The 20,398-nt window shown below is 45.3% G+C and overlaps 1 protein-coding gene across 1 annotated transcript; it reads right to left on the bottom strand.

Moving 5' to 3' along the window:
• Positions 1 to 2,808: 2,808 nt before the first annotated feature.
• On the bottom strand, positions 2,809 to 11,645 carry ggt5b (gamma-glutamyltransferase 5b). Its single transcript, XM_067250558.1, has 12 exons — positions 11,438 to 11,645; positions 8,505 to 8,632; positions 8,111 to 8,206; positions 7,619 to 7,814; positions 6,551 to 6,711; positions 5,864 to 6,010; positions 5,573 to 5,703; positions 4,939 to 5,123; positions 4,509 to 4,600; positions 3,778 to 3,890; positions 3,542 to 3,652; positions 2,809 to 3,373 (listed from the first exon to the last, which is right to left on the bottom strand). The coding sequence occupies exons 1-12, from the start codon at positions 11,608 to 11,610 to the stop codon at positions 3,227 to 3,229; spliced, it is 1,680 nt and encodes a 559-aa protein (XP_067106659.1). The 5' UTR covers positions 11,611 to 11,645; the 3' UTR covers positions 2,809 to 3,226.
• Between the last annotated feature and the right edge of the window lie 8,753 nt (positions 11,646 to 20,398).

The following is a 20,398-nucleotide window of genomic DNA, read 5'->3' as shown; positions in this document are numbered from 1 at the left end:
CCACCCACACCCAGCTCCACCCAGACCCAGCTCCACCTAGACCCAGCTCCACCCACACCCAGCTCCACCCAGACCCAGCTCCACCCAGACCCAGCTCCACCCAGACCCAGCTCCACCCACACCCAGCTCCACCCAGACCCAGCTCCACCCACACCCAGCTCCACCCACACCCAGCTCCACCCAGACCCAGCTCCACCCACACCCAGCTCCACCCAGACCCAGCTCCACCCAGACCCAGCTCCACCCACACCCAGCTCCACTCAGACCCAGCTCCACCCAGACCCAGCTCCACCCACACCCAGCTCCACCCACACCCAGCTCCACCCACACCCAGCTCCACCCACACCCAGCTCCACCCAGACCCAGCTTGTGTAATGAGGAGCCCAGTTTCTGCCTTCTCATTCTGGGCTTGATGACCAAGTGACCAAGAAAATTGGTTGTATCGAAGGAGGGATGTTGAAAATCACTTGTATAAGTTCTACTTCAGTGTCACACGACGTTACAGATGGTAAAACACTGAGAAACATTTAGAGATTTAAAGCAAAGCACTGTACGGGAAACATTTCTTTCCAAATCACAGGAGTAATGACGTGTTTTTTCTGCCATTGTCTAATTCTGAATAAAGTGTTTATTTATTTATGACCATTGGTTATTATAAAGACCATGAGTCCTATAACTTTTGAGAAGAAAAAAAATAATCTACAAAATGTATCAACTCAGTGTTTGTATGTACTGGTGCATTTGCCAATAAAGCCCATGGAGTAATAATAAAAAGCCCATGTGAGAAACATAAAAAGTGCAATGTTCTCCGGGGCACATGCCTGCAATAAACGTATTGCATTTTACATTTAGTCATTTAGCAGGCGCTCTTATCCAGAGCGACTAACAGTAAGTACAGGGACATTCCCCCCTGAGGCAAGTAGGGTGAAGTGCCTTGCCCAAGGACACAACGTCATTTTGCACGGCCGGGAATCGAACTGGCAACCTTCTGATTACTAGCCTGATTCCCTAACCGCTGAGCCATCTGACCTCCTTATTTTGCATGTACTGAACTGTAAAACAGCTCTGTCTTTGTCACGTTTTATGCATGGGTTGAGCGGTGTCAAAGAAGGCAGTCCTACTGCAGCACGTGTGGCATCAGACAGAGTTAGAGAGGCTCCACAGGCTGTATAAAACAGGAACAGGCTGTCCTGTCCTATAGCAGTGTAATGACTCATAATCCCACAACCCCTGAAAGAGTTCACTGAGCTGGTGACAAAAATGAGGTTGAGGTTGTAAATCTCTAACTACAGACAAGGACTCGAGGTGTTGATCTTTTTTTATGCTTGGAGGACTAAAAGCTCTCCAAAGGTCAACCTCCTCTGGTGCCATAGCAGGGGATAACGCCTTCTGGGACTTTGACACAAACACACACACACCTACACACATACATATAAATATCCCCACAGGCATGAACATACACACAGGCATATACGCACATACACACACCCACTGGCCTGCACATACACACACGTTAGGCTTCAAAGTCAATAAAGTTATACAACAATACTCTTTAGGGCTTTTCACAGCGCATGAAGCACAGTCACGTGTTGATGACAGTTGTTTGTAAACTGATGGGAAGAACTAGCCTTTCATGTTGGCATGTAACATCAATATGAAGTTAACACATAGAAACTGACAAAGCTTGAAACCAGACATGGTGTAGTTTCCAGGCACTTTAACAAACACTGACGCCAAACAGAACATAATTTGCATGTTTTTATAATTCCCAGTGAGTGCTAGAAGGAGCCTACTCAGAATCTCCTTCAGGGATCATTACTCATTCATGAGCCACTAAGAAAAGCCATCTCATTACCCCCATCCTTTGTTCCTGCTTTGCACACTAACAGTATCCCTTTAATCTAGGGCAGAAAACACGATGCTAATTTCTAGTTAGGTCTGGGTAAATGGATAAATATAGGCTACTGTCTGTTGCTAACTGTACAGGTTCAGATGACTTTCTTTCACTTTTGAGGATGCTAGTAATACTGTCTGCAGATGGCTGGATAGCATAGAAGACAAACTATCACACTTGCAGACATCAAAACCTGCAGAGACTCATTTCCGGGAGGTGGTCGTCGTCGTCCCCCCCCCCCCCCCCCCCTCCCCCCGGGACGCAATCCGGACGCATGATGTACCCCCTCAACCTGCACGTAACCCCAGATCCAGATGAGCAACTTTTTGAGGGGTTTTATTTCACAATTTGTGTTTTTTATTTGTACAAATATTTTTCCCCCGAAACTTTTCTTCTCACACAACACCCCCAAAAAACTACAAACATTTTTTCAAAAATAATTTTTTCAATGTATAGTCCTACAGGAGTCCTCATCAATGATGGCAACTTTTTATTTTTTATTTTATTTTTACAAAAAAAAAAATCACATATGCTGTATCAAATATATTTAACATACATTTGTACAAAAAAAACTAACTGTATGAATCAACAACTATCTCAACAACCCAAACCCTCAATCCCATTTTCACAGCCCCCAGTAAGATATAATTTCTTACTTATAATAATATAGTAACAATAATATATTCATTTAGCATATGTTTTTATCCAAAGTGACATACAAGAACAGATTTCAACCTGCAACCTCTTCATCTGCAATCAAACACTCAACCACTGAGCTACACTCATCCTTGCCGAGCTACAAAGCTACACCCATCACCCACCCACGCCCACAAGCAGAGCGTGTTGCACGGCACATCATGCTGCGCTTAGTCGGACCCCCCCCCCTCCCCACAGGAAGTGATGGACCCCCTGTGGTCTCTGTGAGTCCAATGTTACCACAGCTGACAGACTGGACTGACCTTCTGTTCTCAGGGCCCGTCAGGATGCGGCTGGTGCCGTCCCATGACTCACCAACAACAGACAGTGATGACTTTGGTAAAATTAGTAACTCCATCCCTCTCAGAGCCAAACTTAGAGCCCCCCCCCCCTCACTTTACCCCAAAGAGAACCTATCTGTGAGTTCCATGAGGCCCATGTTATTCTTTTAGTCATGCTTTTATGGCAAAGCTGCAAATATCGAAACAGCACTTGAATTCAGATGTAAATGCAACTGAGGGACATTCATTTATCCATCCTTTGTAAATAATGGAGCACATTAAATTCCAGTAGAATGTCAATCGGGGTGTTAAGGAAGCTGGTGAACTCTGGGTTCCTGTTCGGTTGGCCAACGGGTCAGAACCCTGCAGCCTGACCCATCTTCCTGGCGTCGGACACGGCGGAAATGCAACCTCGCTCCTTGGCAACAGCGTTGACAACGTTGAAGCAGAATATGCAGTCTTCCACTCTATGGCCAATCCTTTTTAAGACCTCCGAAACAGACTGGAGATGCAAACACTTCACTTAAATCTCCAAGTTTGATTACATGGCTGGAAAAACTGTTCAAAACAGTGCCGTATTGCTTAATAACTGTATTTATCAGCCTATCAGTGCAATCAAGCTGTCACTATGAAGTGATTACATGGTGATTGTAGGAGACAGAATAATTACCTCATCGAACCATGATTCTTTCTGGACCTTATTCTCTGCATTTACAAACACAATTGGTGCAGCGATGGCTTCCTTCAGACCCATACCCAGCCAGACGTGGTTCATAATCGACTGAGAGAGAGAGAGAAATAGAGAGAGAGAGGGGGAGAGAGAGAGGAATATGAAAGAACATAGTTTCCAGCCATAATTGCTAACAGAGGTGACCCAAGGAGATGGATCCAGTTAATTGCACTCACTAAGGCCATCGCTGTGATGATCATGCTACCCCCTGATCCACCAATCACAAGGGTCCTGTCTCCTGAATGAGACTTCAGTATCGCAGGCGCCATGGAGGAGGGCGGCTTCTCACCTGAGGACATAATCAAAAGTGAAAATTTAATATCAGCTTTTCAAAACCCCAAGAGACCCCTTCATTAAGATCTCAGGATATGGGAGAGAACAATTATGTAATCATTTTAATAACAGGGTTCATTTAGCCGGCACTTTCATCCAAAGCAATATATGGGCGAGATTCAAACCTGCTCTCTTGATCTGCAGTCAAATGCTGTGCTGTTCCCATCCCACACATAATCTACTGCATGTCAATATGGTAATCAATCCTTAAAGGTAAAACAGGTATGGTTTTACCAGTAAAAAAAGTTCCATCTCCTATATTGTGTATGCAAATGAGGCCCTCTGAGAGTTGCTTAACAACACAGACAGCTCAGTGCAAGTTGAATGTCAGTTTTTAATTCTGGGAGCTCCTATACTTTCCAGACAATTACAATATAGTATGTTTTGGCAATCCTTCTTCTGTATTGGAGCGGCAGTATCAAGTGCAATGATGAGAACATTTCTGTTTAGTATTTTCATAAAATTATTTCTTAAAGCATGTTTGCTTCACTTTAAAACCTTTGCGCAGTTCTGTATCAGTCTTCATGTAACATTTACTGTACGTTAATATACGAGACGTGTGTTTATCCAGTACCCGATCTGAAGCGGTCTGCCCTTCCGCAGAAGTCTGCCAGCTCGTTGTTGAGAATAATGCCTGTCCTCGGGGAGTAAACCATCGAACCAAACCTAGAGGAAGACACGGACACGTGTGTTAGCACGGAGGAGCTACAACAGCTACAAGCTGGCATGTGGACCTGTTGCCCTTAGAGTGTACCAACACTCGTCCAATTCCACCTGATCAGTTAAAGGGTTTATTATCAGTTTCACAAAGAGAGTGTAGATTGTGTGTCTGTGGCGATATATGGGTATCAGTTTGTTTATCTATTCAGAGTGAGTTAAGTGAATTCGCACGTTCACTTGTGTGTTTACGAAACTCGTCCATTTCGGTCTAATTTTCACTTCTGTGTTTTGGACTTCGCCAACGCTTGACACGGGGACACATGGTCCTCGGGGTAGCGTCTCACATGTGGTTGATGGTGCTTGTGACGGAGACGGCTGAGCCGTCCTCAGCCAGGACGGACACGTGAGTGGTCCCGTAGCGATCGGACGACGGCGTGACGTTGTAGTACGAGTCGCTATGGGTGCCGTCCTGGGTTATCTTCGCCCTGACGCGTGCCGCGAAGTCCGAGCTCACCAAGTACGATGCATTCTGCAAGGAAGTGGATATTCTGAAACTTAACGTACTTCTGTTAATTGGCAAGTAGATTTCCAGATACAATAAATTTGCTTTGATCTGGTGATGCATAATGAGAGAGAGAGAGATGTTGAGAGAGAGAGAAAAAGAGATGAGGTAGACAGAGAAAGGTAGAGTGAGAGCAATGAAGAAGATTAAAGAGGGGTAGGAGAGACTGGCAGATTAGTTACTATCAAGATACTGGAGATACATTTACATTACATTTAGTCATTTAGCAGACGCTCTTATCCAGAGCGACTTACAGTAAGTACAGGGACATTCCCCACGAAGCAAGTAGGGTGAAGTGCCTTGCCCAAGGACACAACGTCATTTGGCACGGCTGGGAAATCGAACTGGCAACCTTCAAATTACTAGCCCGACTCCCTCACCACTCAGCCATCTGACTCCCTTTTATAGATACTCACTCCCGCAGTTCCAAAGATGGGATCATGAATGCTGTGCCGCTGGCCGTTAGCAAATTTAGCCGCCTCGATGTAGCGTTGGTAGAACTGTGCCTTCCCTTCACCCTCCATGGAACTCGGGGTGAGATTGAACCCTGGAAATCATAGATCAATCCGAACTCTTCAGGAACACTTTTTTATACTTTTTAACCTAACAGTGGAACTACTGTGACTAATCGTTAACGTAGTGGTTGCATATAGAAAAAAATATAATATAAAGAGAAATATGGTTGAGTTCTTAAGCTAGCCAAATACCTTTCATGATGTTGAGAATAAAGGCAAGCAAGGCTCCCCCTGCTGGTGGAGGAGGGATGTGCATCTGGTAACCTCCCAGAGGAATCGTCCACGCGTCCTGCTCCCTGACTTTAAACAGGCTCAGGTCCTCCATGGTGAGGGTCCCACCTGCAACAAACAGACAGGAGGATGGTTCGTACCAGTCAACCATCCAGGTGAGAAAACAAGGAAAAAGTTTTCCTTTCATAAAGGAAAGTTTCCTACAGTTGAAATAGATCTCTTCTCTCTCTCTCTCTCTCTCTCTCTCTCTCTCTCCCTCCCTCCCTCCCTCCCTCCCTCCCTCCCTCCCTCCCTCCCTCCCTCCCTCCCTCCCTCCCTCCCTCCCTCCCTCCCTCCCTCCCTCCCTCCCTCCCTCCCTCCCTCCCTCCCTCCCTCCCTCCCTCCCTCTCTCTTCCTCTGTGTAGCAGTAGGGGATCGGGTAGCCTCAGGGAGCCTTATGGCCCATTTACAGTCCACACAGAGAACACACAGAGCACCTCAAACAACAAGAGACTTTCTGCTCAGTAAACAAACCAACGAAAATCTATTCTCTCTCTCTATGTCTCTCTCTCTCTCTATGTCTCTCTCTCTCTATGTCTCTCTCTCTCTCTCTCCTCAATGTTTCCTCTCAATCGCACTCTTTTTCTCCACACATTCCAAGCCACCCACCAGAAGCTTTAATGTCATGGATCAAGTCACGTCCTATGCTGCCTGTGTAGAAGACGTCAGCTCCTTGTTCTGCCACGGTTTCCATGGTTTCTGCCAGCTTGGGGAACTTCAATGTGTCCCCTGTCTTCAGAACCGTCCTATTCTCCCTGCAGAACACCTCACTAGAAGAGAACAAGCACAGGGGAACGCACTCATTAAAACAAACAGCCCACCCACCCACACACACACGCATACAAACACACATATAAACACACGCACACATGCAAGCACGGATTCCTGCACATGAATGCACACACACATACGCGCGCATATGCACACACACACAAACTCGCACAACAGAGAAAAACCAAGACAGCTGTTTTCAGTGTGAAGGTATTAAACAAGAGCAGCGTGACCTCTGTGGGTTACAGTGACAGTACATCGTTAGCAACCGACAGCAAACACACCAATTAAACTCTGTATACTTCATCACCCCAGCAGGCGGGAAAAGACTCTGTCTGAGTATAGCCTGACCTATTTCCATCTCCCTGCAGAGCCAGCTTATTGCAGCGCATCCCTGACTCCGTGGGAATCGCTTATGTGAGTCTCCCTCCCCATCTGCTGGTGCCAGGAGACCCTCTCCTCGGCACCTGGGCCCCCAGTCAGAGGAGAGGGGATGGGGAGAAGAACCACGGGATGGGGGGGTTTCAAAGCTTTGAAGTTAATCTCGGGGATGGGCTCAGAGATGGCATCTGCTGTATTGCTGCATCACAGCGCCATAAGGAGAGGGATCCCGGGGCTCACTGATGCAGACCACAGCTGGGATGCCCAACTGTAAGTCGATTAGCACCCCACGGATGTGCTATTACAGCATAGCAAAGCCCAGGTGTTTAAGATTAGGAGCACCTCCTTCAACACCAAGGATCCCTTATAAGGAGGCGGGGGGGGGGGGGGTGAAATCTGCTATCTCCTCTGGATCTGCCGTCAGATGCTCTGCAACAGAGCTCCCCCCCCCCCCCCCATATATCGTTTTAGTCCCCCCCCCATACTTCTGATTTTGTGTGTATATTGTTATAATTATTATACTACCAGAGAGGAGAGGCTTTCACCGCGTTGGCTATCATGGGTACGGAGAGGAATTTACTCAGGTAGGCTGGCATGGGGAATCCCTCCCTGGCCAGTCTGATGGTGGGCTTGAACAGCGACGCCCAGGGAAGACGGCCGTAGCGCTTGTGGACTTCCTGGTACCCACGAAACTCCCCGGGCACGCCGATCCACTGACTACCTGCAGGGGGCGACAGAGAGAGCAGACGTGAGGATACTAACTGACTAGGAAATGGCTAGGTTTGATTGTTGTCATTGAAGATACTTTGTCTTACTGATCAGATACGTGACTGAATTCCAGAATTGAATTTCATGTCACAATGATGATTATGACTAAGTCGTAGAGCAGTTGCCTGCAGATTTCCAGGTTCAAATCCCCCCTTTTCAGATAAAAGCATCTGCTATCTGAATATATCATTATTGATATTGCGTGAGCTCAGGTCAGTTTCCAGACTACACATTAACTACCAGTTGTACCTGTGATCAGCTGGAGACTGGAGGGACAGTCCTTGAGCAGGTCTGCTTTGAAGGCCAGAGGGACGGTCTCTCTGGAGCTGAAAACTTTCACCTTGCCTGGAGACAGCAGACAGGCTGAGTTAGAGGACTGGGGACAGACTGGACACTGTTGGATCGATAAAATACTTCCCTATTCTCTACAGCAGCCATTCCCACTACTGTAGGGAACACAAAGTGGGGCAGATCATGGTATGATAGTGTGATTATCTATTGATCACAATATACAGTAGAATGAATTAAATGAGAACCGACACTTGCACGTAGATAAAAGTATGCTAAATGACTCAGCATAGAACAGGGTGCATGAGCACAGCAGAATAGAATACAATAAAGCTAGTATTGTAGGCAGACACACCATACTTATCCATGATGGTAAATATGGACCCTCCACCCAGACCCATGCTCTGGGGATTAACCAGCCCAGTGCACAGCAAAGCAGCAATGGCGCCATCTACAGCTGATCCTCCTTGCTGCAGGATATCCCTGCAACAAATCAATACTAGGGGTTACAATACACATTTAGTCATTTACATTTAGTCATTTAGCAGATGCTCTTATCCAGAGCGTCACACAATACACAACAGTCTTCTGTATGAATAAAAGCTCTGGGGAACACTTAAGCAGTATATTCAAGTTTATGTTCGTAGAACAGACAGACACACAATCTGCTGTGTGAAATTTCAGATGTTCTGGGAAATATTTGTGTGTCAGAATGACGGATTTTGGGTCTGAACATTATCCAGAGACAAGTTTGCACTTGACCCTACAACACAATGCAGCTAACAGGAAACGTACGGATAGAGAGTGTTCCACATTGGAGTGTGTATAAGTGTGTGGTATGTGTGTAGGTGGATGTGTGTATGAGTGTGTGGGGGGTGTATGTGTGTAGGGGAATATGTGTATAAGTGTGTGGTATGTGTGTAGGAGGATGTGTGTATGAATGTGTGGGGTGTGTGTGTCTGTGAGCGTTTAGGAGTGTTTGGGGAGGGGGTCTGCGGAGTTATCGTAAAGTGATTCAGACTCCTGGGAATAACTTTTCCTCATAATCCTCTTTCAAGGAACACCGTATCCAGAAAACAGGAAGCATGTCATGAAGCAGAGAGTCATTAACTCAAATTGTATTTGCCTGAGTAATGGTAATTTCCAGTCCATCAAATAAGCCATCTGGTCCTGAACACATTTACATTTACTCATTTAGCGGACGCTCTTAGCGACTTACAGTAAGTACAGGGACATTCCCCCGAGGCAATTAGGGTGAAGTGCCTTGCCCAAGGACACAACGTGTCAGGCAAGGAATCAAACTGGCAACCTTCAGATTACTAGCCCGATTCCCTAACCGCTCAGCCTCCTGACTCTACAGGCTTGTAGACAGCATCTGAGTTCGAGCGAGGTCCAACCACACATCAGCGTCATCGGCTCTAGGACAGACATGACCAGGGTCTGAACCTCAAGTATAGTATCTTATACATAATAAGCACAAACTTATATGGACACCTGACCATCACAGCTTGTTAGACATCCCATTCCTAAACCATGGGTATTAATGTGGAGTTGGCCCTCCCTTTGCTACTATAAGAACTGCCACTCCTCTGGAAAGACTGTCCACAAGATTTTGCGTCCACAAGATTTTGCGTCCACAAGATTTTGCGGCGTGTCTGTGGGAATTTGTGCCCATTCAGCCACAAGAGCATTAGGGGGGTTGAGCACTGATGTTGGGTGATTAGACCTGGCTTGCAGGCGGCGTTAGAATTGATCTCAAATGTGTTTGATGGTGTTTAGGTCAGGGATCTTTGCAGTCTTGTTCTGAGTACTTATATGTCATGTTATGCCAGGTTGCTTTGCGTTGTCTTGTCCTAAGAATTTCAGTGCCCAGTCTGACCCTGTGTTGGTCTGTGTACCCTGACAATAAAAGACTTGAACTAGAACAATGGTTAGAGCATGTACAGTAACTGCAGATCAAGAGGTTGCATGCTCAAATCCTCCCTTGTTTGTTGCTTTAAATGATGCGTCAGCTAAATTAACTTAGTTATTATGATTTGGGACTCCCAGATGGACACTTTATTACATTATTATGACACGGTATGCCTGCTTCCTGTCTTTTGTCCCAGGGTCAGGGACATGGGTCTGTGATCAAAGCCAGCATCATTAGGGTCAATCTGAGGAAATGACCCTCGCAATGTGTCCCGCTACTACCGATGTGCTCACTTTGCACGGGGCCTAGAACTTGAACTACGACCGTTCCGGAGAATGAACGTCTGAATGTTGATGTTTCCTGCTGTATTTGTACATCAAAGTGTCAGCTAAATAAAGACGTATCGTAAACACTGTCTCTTTCATTCAAATAATGGATGAAGGAACAAGCTGATCTTGGCAGGAGACAAAAGTAACTCCAGAGCACACAGATACTTGCTGAGCTGAATGAAAAGGCAATGTGAAACCAGTTTTTTTTATTGTTATTTCTTCATAAGTAGTCTCCATGCTGTTGGTTGGCTCACGATTACACAATACTGGTTTCAAGCTTTAACTGAAAATCACAGTACACTTCACATGAACAATGTATATAGTGGAAGTAAAGGGATGCCAAAAAAATCTCTTCCACTCAATTTAACAAAATGGGTCTGTTATACAGTACAACAGGGGTGGCCAACCCTGGTCCTCGAGAGCTCCTGTCCTGCATGTTTTAGATGTTTCCCTGCCTGCTCCAGCACACCTGGTTCAAATGAATGGTCATTACCTGGCTCCCACAGAGCTTGATAACAACCCATTCATTTGGACATGGGCTCTCGAGGACCAGGGTTGGCCACCTCTGCAGTACACCTACCAGATGTGCCCCAGCAGGTTAAAGTGTTAGAATAAAAAAATAAATAGATAATTTTTTTAATAATTAATTTTATTAGAATGACTATGCAGCAGGCTACTAGTCTAACTCAGGAGTATGGCCATTGTAAATTAACAGGCAATGATATGTCTGTACCCTTGACATAATCTCTATTAGCGAGTCTTTCAAATCTCTTAAACTACTTATGGGCTACTGTTCACATAACTTATTATCTCACATCTCAGACACTGAAATTGTCACTGACGTTGTCTGTTATTCAGTTCACTTCAAACTTCAAGTTTAAACTTTATTGTCAATTAAAGACGCATATTCCATATTCACACAACTAAAATGTAAACTACAAGTAGGCTACACAGAAAATGTGCACCCCAAATAAGATTCGTAGAACATAACATTATTATGTACACATGAATTAGCAGGGCGAAGAGACGGATGCATGCATGTATTACCTGCCAATTTCCGAACAACGTTGGGAGTCTGCAGCCACCGCCGCGTGCTTGAAGTTACCGTCTGAACATCCACGATGAAGGAAAACGCCAACACACACACAAATAACTGCCACAGCACAGAACAAAGCGACAACATAAAGGCATCGAATCTGCCTTGGTTTATATTTGGCCATCGTTTACGTGGAGAGCAACTTTCCGTGGAGTGGTAGTAGCCTAAATGGTGCATTGGCTTGCCTCCCGCGGATGAAGTTTGGATATTCCCAGTGAGCGCGGCAGTGTTGCAACACCAGGAACCAACCCCCAATGGGTTTCTTCTGTAGGAGTAGCGCACAAAGTAGCGCACAATTAAAAAGTGATGTAATTGCACCACAGTTCGTTAGCAGCTAATTTAGATTTGTTGTCCCTGATGGGCAGGTTGACAAAAACTCAACCACAAAAGTAAATAGCCTACATCAAACAGAACAATAACTTTATAGGCCTAGATAAAAGTCAGAATCAGTAGCCTATGATTACAAGGACAATCACTATTGTCACTGAATACATGAGGCAAAGCTTCAGAAAAGCATCCTGACTTAATGTTGGTGGGTTTGATATAATTTCCCAAATGCCTTAACCGAGAAAGAAGATTGACCAAAAGCTGACTTTCTAAACTGCGGTGCCCAGCCACCCCTACTGCCGCTGCTGCCGGTTTTTAGGCTGTCAGTTAAAAATATTATAACGCTTTTTTCTTCTTCAAAGCTGCAAGGAGCCACTGCAGAGGGGTGAAAGGGCCACATGCGGCTCTAGAGCCGCGGGTGGCCGAGCCCTGCTCTAAGAGGACGGAGTGCGAGATTAAGCAACATGACGTTATCAAAATTGAGGAAATTGTATTTTCTTCCGGATTTTACATTGACGTTTATATTTTGTTGAGTCTATTTGGATAGGCCTACCTTTAGGGTTGTTATAAGCACGTATTGGCTACATAGGGTTGAATGTTGTTACACCAAATTGAGAAAATCACGGGTCCTAAATATACAAATCTTTCCATCAGATGGAGAGAACTGGTCAATATATAAAACGTAGACTTCAGAAGAACAGTAGCTTGTAGGATTAGGACTCTACAGGTTCAGATAGGCTGACAATGTACCTGTTCTTGTAATGAATGGCAAATGGCCTTGAAACGTGTCTGCACTGTTGGAGACGCCTGAAAATGCATTTCCTTGCCAATAACTGTGTTATGTGCAAATGACAATAAACATGACCTTAAACATCTTGCAGTGTGATGCGGTTTACAATCCATCAGCACCTTAAGTGTCATCTGACTTGGAGGGACACAGGGGAAAGTGACATTCCACACAGGTTCAGCAGCATTACTTAAGTGTTGATGCTCAGAGATTAGATTTAGCAGATACATTTCATGCCATGTGTTCGTTTACCCTTTTATCCAAAGAGACATATTTGTGTGGGTGGAGGTAGGAGGGGGAGTGGTGGTGGTTGCTTTTTCTGCTGTCAAACGCTTTACCACTGAGCTAGATCCATCTTTTTTGACTAGTTTACTTTGAAAAATGCAGTAAACCTACTTCAACACCAAGGGGCATTGATTTCAATGGGACAGCCTTCAAATTACATTTACATTTAGTCATTTAGCAGACGCTCTTATCCAGAGCGACTTACAGTAAGTACAGGGACATTCCCCCGAGGCAAGTAGGGTGAAGTGCCTTGCCCAAGGACACAACGTCATTTGGTACAGCCGGGAATCGAACTGGCAACCTTCAGATTACTAGCCCGACTCCCTAACTGCTCAGCCACCTGACTCCATCTGACTCCAATTAATAAATACTGTATTCATCTGCAAGGGTTGTGTTTTCGGTTAAACATTTTAACAAGCGTTGATTGGGATACTGCGTAATTTTTTTCTGGGATTATCAATCTAAATTAATGCACTGACTAATAAAGTTAATTGTTAAAACTCTAACTTTAGATTTTACTGGGGCACAGCAGATTTATTTAGAGAGTAAAAAACTAAATCTATGACATATATTGTTTATAAGAACGTTTTGATCACATGGGCCTGTGGTTTGGTTTTATTTGTTGATAGAATTAAGATACACTGTTAGGAGACTGTAGCAGGAACAATAATTCCAATGTACCAGTTCTTGCTCTTACAAATTACAAATAAACCTGAAACTTGAAATGTACAACACCAGGGGGCGATGGTGTGACAATTTTAAGAGGATTATCCACAGCTGGAATGTAGCAATCAGACTGAAATGACTTTTAAAGGTGGGCTGCAATGGCAGACTAGTTTCCCTGAACACAAATGTTGAAGCAGCAGCATGAAGCATTGAGTAAAAAGTGAATCAAACACTTGTCAGAAGATTCTGTTTCCCTTCACATTGTGTAGCTTCTCAAAAGCATTCACAGAGAACTTTTACCATGACAACATTGAGAGTAGCGGAGGATGAGGAAGATGAGGAGGAAGAAGACAAGAAGGGGAAAGTGGAAGAGGAGGAGAGTCGAAAAGGGGCAAAGGGAGGAGGCGCAGAGTAGAGGAGGAGACTCGAGAAGGGGAAAAGGGAGGAGGCGCAGAGTAGAGGAGGAGAGTCGAGAAGGGGAAAAGGGAGGAGGCGCAGAGTAGAGGAGGAGAGTCGAGAAGCGGAAAAGGGAGGAGGCGCAGAGTAGAGGAGGAGAGTCGAGAAGGAGGATGGAGAGAAGATGGAAAGGAGGAAGTGGAGGAGGAGAAGAAAGAGGAGGAGGTGAAGAAGAAGGTGGAGAGAAGATGTAGGACACTGCTTTAGATCAAAGTCTCTGCCAAATAAACACATAATAATTTGTATAATTTTAACCTTTACATATGGCATCTTGCTCCAGCGCTCCAGGTATAAAACTGAGCTAGATAAACAAGTGACACTGGGATTCGGTTGAATAAAATAACATGGCTGTCTAACTGTGTGTGTACATCTCGAGCCATGGGAGTGGAATGTGTGTTTGCTGAGGAAAGAACTGTACTTTAAATATTAGGTTTCGATGTTCATGGAAACTCATTTCATCTAAATGCCAGGCATGCTAATCTAATTTCTGAATCAGCGACTCTAATTGTGTTGGTTGATAACTACTGTTGTAATCAGGACATCACTTAATTGGAAAAGAGAGAGGTTGGAGATAGTGGAGAAGGCTAGTGCGTAGTTTGCAGGGAGACAAAGGTCTTCGTGAATCTATAAATAGTGTTACCAAAGGGTATAATTCCGCCCTCCCTACGTCATTACACCCTTCTGCCCCCCCCCCCCCCCCCCCCATATACGGTACATGACCTTGACACCCCGCCCTTTCTGCTGTCCGTTGCTTAGACTTTTTTCAGTTTTTGTTGACTCCTCAGTATTCAGTAACTCTGTGTTTATTGTATTACAGTTCGATTTAACGGTTTAGGACACTACTTACTTTGGTTGCATGTATTTATTAATTTACATGATTATAAGACAATCTTGCTTTTTGTCATTGAATGTATCATCTAAATTCTCCTCAGTCCTCTTGCGCATCTTTTTATAAAAGTGTAATCAAATAATGTTTATCATCAAAACTGTATTCCTGTTTTTTTTTCTTATAATTTTTTCATCATACTTTTAATTAGATGCAAACAGGCGGTAAAACACACACTGGAAGGCACATCGACAGACAAAAACAGACGAATGCGTGAAAAACTAATGTTGTTTTTCCTCCATCCAGGCGTGAAAAGTTCCAAAAGAATCTTCATCTCCCTGAGTCATCCCTGCACAGTGAGGAACACACAGGCGTGGATGATGGCGATGGAGCGCATGACGACGAGCATGACGACGAGCAGGGCTGAGGAGTGTTTGGACTGAACATTTAGGACCGGGGTTCAGTCAGCTCCCTAAGCTCAGAAACATACAAACTAGATTTATAGATTCATGAAAACATCTTCCTTGTGTGTGTGTGTGTGGGGGGGGGTGCAGGCCCCCAGGTTGGCTCCCCGGGGGGGGGGGGGGGGGGGGGGGGGTGTAAACCTATGACCGCCACTGCTTCAGTCGGCTTAATTTCTGCAAAGAACATGCATAAGAACACGTTTTTTAATTTTAACATAGACTATTACCTCAGAGATTATTTCTAAAAGGTTATTTACCACCTGCATGTGACGCCTCAGAATAGGAGCGAAGGAAATGCAGGGTGTCCAACATGGTGATCAGATCAAGCAAATGATTCCTGACTAAACACTCTTAAAAGTGTGACTGAAGTGTCTGAAACAGTGACAAGCCAGTCTGTGATCACATGTAAACTCACACGACTTCAGGTTTCGTTTGGTCCCAGAGCATATTTCTCTGTACCTGAGACATCAGATGTGCTCCTGGTGGGTTTTTGCCAGTGTTTGTCTGTCTTCACTTTGCAGGATCCAAGCTGCTGCATGCTTCATTATTCAGCTGTGTGATCAATGTTTCAGAGGTACAAAACGGAGCCAGGGGACCATGGTAATTGAGGTGAAAGATGAATAAGGAATGGAAGACAGCCATACGCACAACACAGGCAGTTAGACCAGGGGTCAGAGCGAGTGCAGATCAATGGGTTGCAGGTTTGAACCCGTCTGAACTGAGTACATTATTATTATCAGACAGCACACACTAGATTCTGAAGCATCAGGTCTGGCCTGGATCCGCCCATGACCACAACGCTCTCCTTGCATTTAAAATTTTCTTCATTTAGCGGGCGCTTTTATCCGAAGCGACATGCAAATGCATCTAAAAGTTCCAGCAGCGTTTTGAAGATTTGCGCATCTCCGTATGAACAGCCATGGGTCATGTCTGTAACCATGTGAAACAAAACACTGACCTCTGAGAGGACTAAAGAAGATGGGCGACCCTGAGAAAGAATGTCAGGGATTGAACATTTTGAAATACATATGTTACATTTTCAGGCACAGTTTCACCTCATGGGACAATTCGAGAGACAGGAAGAAGGAGGGAAACAATATCAAATCTATGAGAGAGGCCGGGAAGAGGTGAGAAGCAGAGTGTAATTTGAAAGAGTTGTCCCAGGTCACAGTCACTATTACAGTACCTTGCAGCTTTCTAACCAGCTGTGAGATATGTCAGCACGTCACTTTCTCTCAATTTACGTCTGTGAAGTTTACAAATGTCATACTGTCTTTAACTTAGAGTTTTAAAACATAGGCTGGTTACAGTAAGTTCTCGTTAATGTTGCAACATCCAAACATTCGTTTTCAGATCTGAATCCACCGAAATAGATTTTCGATGGTTTGTTTACTGAGCAGAAAGTCTCTTGTTGTTTGAGGTGCTCTGTGTGTTCTCTGTGTGGACTGTAAATGGGCCATAAGGCTCCCTGAGGCTACCCGATCCCCTACTGCTACACAGAGGAAGAGAGAGGGAGGGGGCAAGAGGGAGGGAGGGAGGGAGGGAGGGAGGGAGGGAGGGAGGGAGGGAGGGAGGGAGGGAGGGAGGGAGGGAGGGAGGGAGGGAGGGAGGAAGGAAGGAAGGAAGGAAGGAAGGGAGGGAGGGAGGGAGGGAAGAGAGAGAGAGAGAGAGAGAGAGAGAGAGAGAGAGAGAGAGAGAGAGAGGATGGGAGGAAGAGGGAGAGGGAGAGAGGGATGGGAGAGGTGGGTAGAGAGAGAGAGATGGAGGTAGAGAGATAAAGGGAGTGGAGGGGGATGAAGAGAGAGAAAGAGGAGGATGAACGTGAAATACAGCACACATACCTGAGAGATGGATTGAACGAAAAAAAGAGTGAGTGCACGAAGGGTGAGAGGGACAGAGAGGGAGAGAGAGAAAGGAGACAGATATTTTATCACGCTTACAGATCTTTTATGTTGGGTTAACATCTTTTCATCTAACCGTTCCTGTCTGCAGTTGAACAAGGGGCACACATAGGCCTTGGTAGCTCACATCGGGTGACATTCATCAACAGGGAAACAGACAGGTATGCAGAGGAGACAGAGAAGGTGACAGGGTGATAAAACGAGAGGTGGATGAGGAATCAGAATGGGGGATGACGGGGGGCGAGGGAGGGGAGGAGAGCTGAGGGGATGAGGGGGGCGGATGAGGAGCAGGGTGGATTAGGAGTCAGATATGCTGCGTCTCCCCGGAGCAGAAATGACTGAGACACAGATGTCTGAGTACACAAACCCCCAAGAGACGTACGGTGTGTGTGCGTGTGTGAGTGTGTGTGTGTGGAGCGGAGCGGAGCGGAGAGAGAGAGAGGGAGGGAGCGAGAGGGGTCATACGCTGCTTCTCTCCCAGCTTCACATGCTCGGGTTCCTGAAAGCGTGTGTCTCTAATTGGGCCTGTGTGCTAACATCCGGCCGCGGTCTTCTGCCCCTCTGCGTCCCAGGACATCTGCTGAGAGAGGCCGGCCCCTGTGGGCGCTGCACGTGGGGGCCTGGAGGACGCTCACGTGTCCCTGCAGCCCCTCCTGCCTCGCTCTCAGATGCTCACCACTCGCTTACTCCAGTGCTTATTAATATCTCGAACATTATACATGTAACAAAACGTTTTAAAATAACTTTTTGTGTTCTGCGAGCTGACGGGGGAAGAGATTGGCATGGTGCCGTGGTGAATCTGCTGACTTGGATCTTCTGTGCCGTCTCTGATCTCCCAGAATGCTTAGTCGCCAGCAGTGTGGACATGTATCACATTTGGCCGTATTCACTGACACTCGGATTTAACAGGCACGCTGTTTTAGTGTGACTGCTTAGGTTGTGAAACCACTTCTCATTCCCCCAGGATGCAGGCCAGCTCTGTGAATCTGAACAATCGACATTTCTTTAGTGAGCAGTTTTAGCCAAAGTGAGGTACGAATCAGAGCCTTGCAACCTGCGACCTTGTGATCTGCAGTCAGACACACTACCCACTGAGCTATACTGTGTCTATACTAGATAAACCAGATCAGAGTACAGGTTTCATTATGTCCCACATACTTTTTGAAAGCAGAAAATGTGCCCCCCCCCCAAAAATGTTATCAAGAAAATCATATTTAATGGCCACATCTTCAGTTATGAAAAAAAGCTGCCCCATATCCACATTTGAAAACAAACATATCTGTGTTGTATGCAGACAGCTCTGGAGTTACCCTGCTTTCCTCCTCTGTCATTCAAAGCATCTCAAGCACATCATGGGTCCCTGCGTGGTCAAACTGATGACTTTGTCTTGCATGCAGACCTTGAGCTTGACAGAGGGAGTGGCTAATGTGCCTTCACTGCAGTGGTAACGATAAGCCCCATCCCAGAGAACAGGAGCCTGCCTCCGGACGGTAATCCTGCTGTAAACGTTTGGCTTTGTCACTCATTTGCCTGTCAAATGTCTCCCCCAGCCTGCACACGCTGTACCCTGCACTGTCGTAACAAACGATATCGTTTGTCATATACTTGTCACTCAACAGAGTGAACCTGATGTTATGATCATTCATCTGTGTGTGCACTATGAGACCTTTCAATTGGATGACGGGTTTAAGTTTGAGACTTTTGAAGAGTACTAGCCGCGCTCGGCGCGTAGCATGCGATATAGCGCGTAGCACGTAGCACAGACGGGGGGTCTGGGGGCAGACAGTGGGGACACGTCCCTGCCAATGTCAAGAGACCATTGAACTGTCCCCACCACAGAGAGACAGGGAAGGAGAGAGAGGCAGAACACAGAGAGACACAGGGGAAGGAGAGAGAAGCAAAGAGAGAGGGAGGACAGAGAGACACAGGGGGGAAGGAGAGAGAAGCAAAGAGAGAGGGAGGACAGAGAGACACATGGGGGAAGGAGAGAGAAGCAGAGAGAGAGGGAGGACAGAGAGACACAGGGGGGAAGGAGAGAGCAGCAGAGAGAGAGGGAGTACAGAGAGACACAGGGGGGAAGGAGAGAGAAGCAGAGAGAGAGGGAGGACAGAGAGACACAGGGGGCAGGGATAGAGCAAACCGCCAAAAGCAGTGGTCATATTTAGAAATCGTTTCTATACATGTAATGTGTCTGGACTTAAGATGTTGTGTTTGGTTTTTGTTCAATACGGTGCATCAAACCAGTCCTGAGCCAAAGACTGTCGACTGAGGAGGACTGTGTCATCTGGAACAAAACTTGAAATGAAAATGACCCCCACAATCTCAATTCCCTTCATTCACAAACCAGGTTTATTCCAATGCACATCTATTAACCTGTTACATCTGGTTACAGTCACTGTACCTATGTTGGTCTACTGTACTTCAAACATCATTCATCATAAAACCCCTTTGTACATCGATTGCGTTTTGGTGGTCATTTGAATTAGATTTAGGCTATGTGGTTTCTGGTTGGAATACCAGCCTGTCAACTTCCCGGTACTGTATGGGCTACAGATGACGTAGCAGACTGAAATTTTACATTTTAGACAGAATAAAAATTACATATATTGTAGCCTGTCGCACATCCTGTCATGCAAAAATGCAGTCGATGTAAAGGTTCAAGCTTTTACAATAGGCTAATAGAAATTCCGATTATGATTCCCCAACACATTTATTTTATGATTTCTTTGTTGAAAAGACCCACACATACAGTCACGTTAGGTATCATCTGTGGTTAAAATGAGCTGCTCAACTAAACCCTAAGAACCAGAGGCAACCAGTAGAAGCCCTTAACCCTTGTGTGGTGTTCATATTTTAGTTACTCAGCCAGTGTTCGTGGGTCTGCTGGACCCGCTGCATTTTGGGGTTTTTAATTCAACACAATCAAACAATTTTAAGTTAAAATACTCAACAGATGTTTACTTCATCTCAATCAAAAGCAATATAAACAGCATATAGTGTTAATAGTTGCCCTTTACCTTTGTTAGATCACATTTAGGAACTAAAGTGCTTCTCGTTTTTTTAATAAAATGTGACAAAAAAGAAAATCAGTTATAATCAAAATTAGAATGGAAAAACAATCAACAAATTTACAAATGAAGGAAGGTTTTTCATAACTATAGATTTTTATTTAGGCTATTTGAACTTCATTAGAAATTTAA

This window comes from Osmerus mordax, chromosome 14, assembly GCF_038355195.1.
Source record: "Osmerus mordax isolate fOsmMor3 chromosome 14, fOsmMor3.pri, whole genome shotgun sequence".
Classification (NCBI taxonomy): domain Eukaryota; kingdom Metazoa; phylum Chordata; class Actinopteri; order Osmeriformes; family Osmeridae; genus Osmerus; species Osmerus mordax.
Note: the sequence above shows the minus strand (reverse complement) of the source record. Positions and strands in the feature narration are given on the sequence as shown.